The sequence below is a fragment of the Trypanosoma conorhini genome (assembly GCF_003719485.1).
Source record: "Trypanosoma conorhini strain 025E chromosome Unknown Tco_14.4_contig_01234, whole genome shotgun sequence".
Classification (NCBI taxonomy): Eukaryota; Euglenozoa; class Kinetoplastea; order Trypanosomatida; family Trypanosomatidae; genus Trypanosoma; species Trypanosoma conorhini.
This window is the reverse complement of record NW_021705189.1, coordinates 2,740-3,953: the sequence shown is the minus strand read 5'-3', so window position 1 is coordinate 3,953 and position 1,214 is coordinate 2,740. Positions and strand designations below refer to the sequence as shown.

The window sequence follows — 1,214 nt, the reverse complement described above, 5'->3', positions numbered from 1 at the left end:
GGCACTGCTGTCCGCAGCGTTTGCCACGGCTTTCCGAGTGGCGTTGCTGTTGGTGGCACTGCCGTCCGCGTTGCTTTTGGCTTCTTTCCCATCACTCGAACTGCGGGTGGTAGTAGTAATGGTTATTCCATCATTGCCGCTGGCGGGAGGGGCGGCGTTGGGCGTGCCAGATCGGCCTTGGGGGGTTGAAGGCGTTTGTGTACCTCCGGGTCCATCTGCTGCCCTGTCTGTTGCCTGTGCTGGCGAAGCCGCAGTGCCAGCCGATGGCGTTGGTGTTTCCCGACGACCTTCTGCTGATGATTCCCGACTTCCAGTGGGACCCGCCACAGTACCCGGCAGCCCTGCAGGAGCAGTGGGTTCTTCAGGCACCGACCGACCGACGCCTGATGGATTGTCCTCGTGCTCAGTTTTGACAGGGGCTGGAGGTGGTGGCAGTTGTTGTGGCGACGATTGTGGTGGTGCCTGTGGGCCGGCTGGTGCCTGTGGGCTCTGAGGTTGTGGTAGAGACCGCACTTCAGCCGCGGGAGGGCTGGACGTTGGGGACGCACAATCGCCGGACCCGCCGAGTGGATCCTCGGCTGCATTGATGGTGACGGTGCCGCCTTCGCTCTTCGACAGATTGTGCAGCGCACTGTTTGCGGCCGCCGTACAGTTCATCGTGAACGCAACAACTTTATTCGTGTCCCCATCTGCTGGCTGGGATGCAGGGCAGTTCCGCGTCAGGGACGTGTCCAGGTACGCCGATCCGGCAATGAGGCAGAGGGTATTACTGTAAGCAGCGCTTTCAATGCTCCCCGCACCCGTCACTGCCTGCGGACACTCATTCCAGTCCGAATTACTCTTGCCAGCAACGCGCCAACGCAACTTGTTGTCATTCGTGTTCGGGCACGACACCTCCACCGACACATTCACATTGGCCGCAGGCCCTTCAGCATTCGCCCCGCACAGAAACGAGGCGCAGAGCAGCGCAAGGAGCGCCAGGGCGCACACCGCACGGCGCCGCACCGCCAGCGCCATCAGTAAAAACAGCGGTGGTGGTGGTGGCAGTAGCGTCGCAGCAGAGCCAGTGGGCTGCGGGGCAGCGAAGAGGAAGAAACAGAGAGAGAAATGGGGAGCGCGGTGGGGTGCGGCGCAGAGAGTGAGGGCAGGGGGAGGGAGGGAAGAAAAAGGCGGCAGCCCACTAAGTTCACGCAGCAGCGCCCTGCAGCCGCACG

General features: G+C 62.5%; 1 protein-coding gene across 1 annotated transcript; it reads right to left on the bottom strand.

Annotated features, from left to right (window-relative positions):
• Window positions 1–1,212, bottom strand: Tco025E_09700 (putative mucin-like glycoprotein; the record flags this gene model as incomplete). Its single annotated transcript, XM_029376510.1, has 1 exon — window positions 1–1,212. A coding segment is annotated over one exon (1,212 nt), but the record flags the coding sequence as incomplete, so codon positions are not given.
• Between the last annotated feature and the right edge of the window lie 2 nt (window positions 1,213–1,214).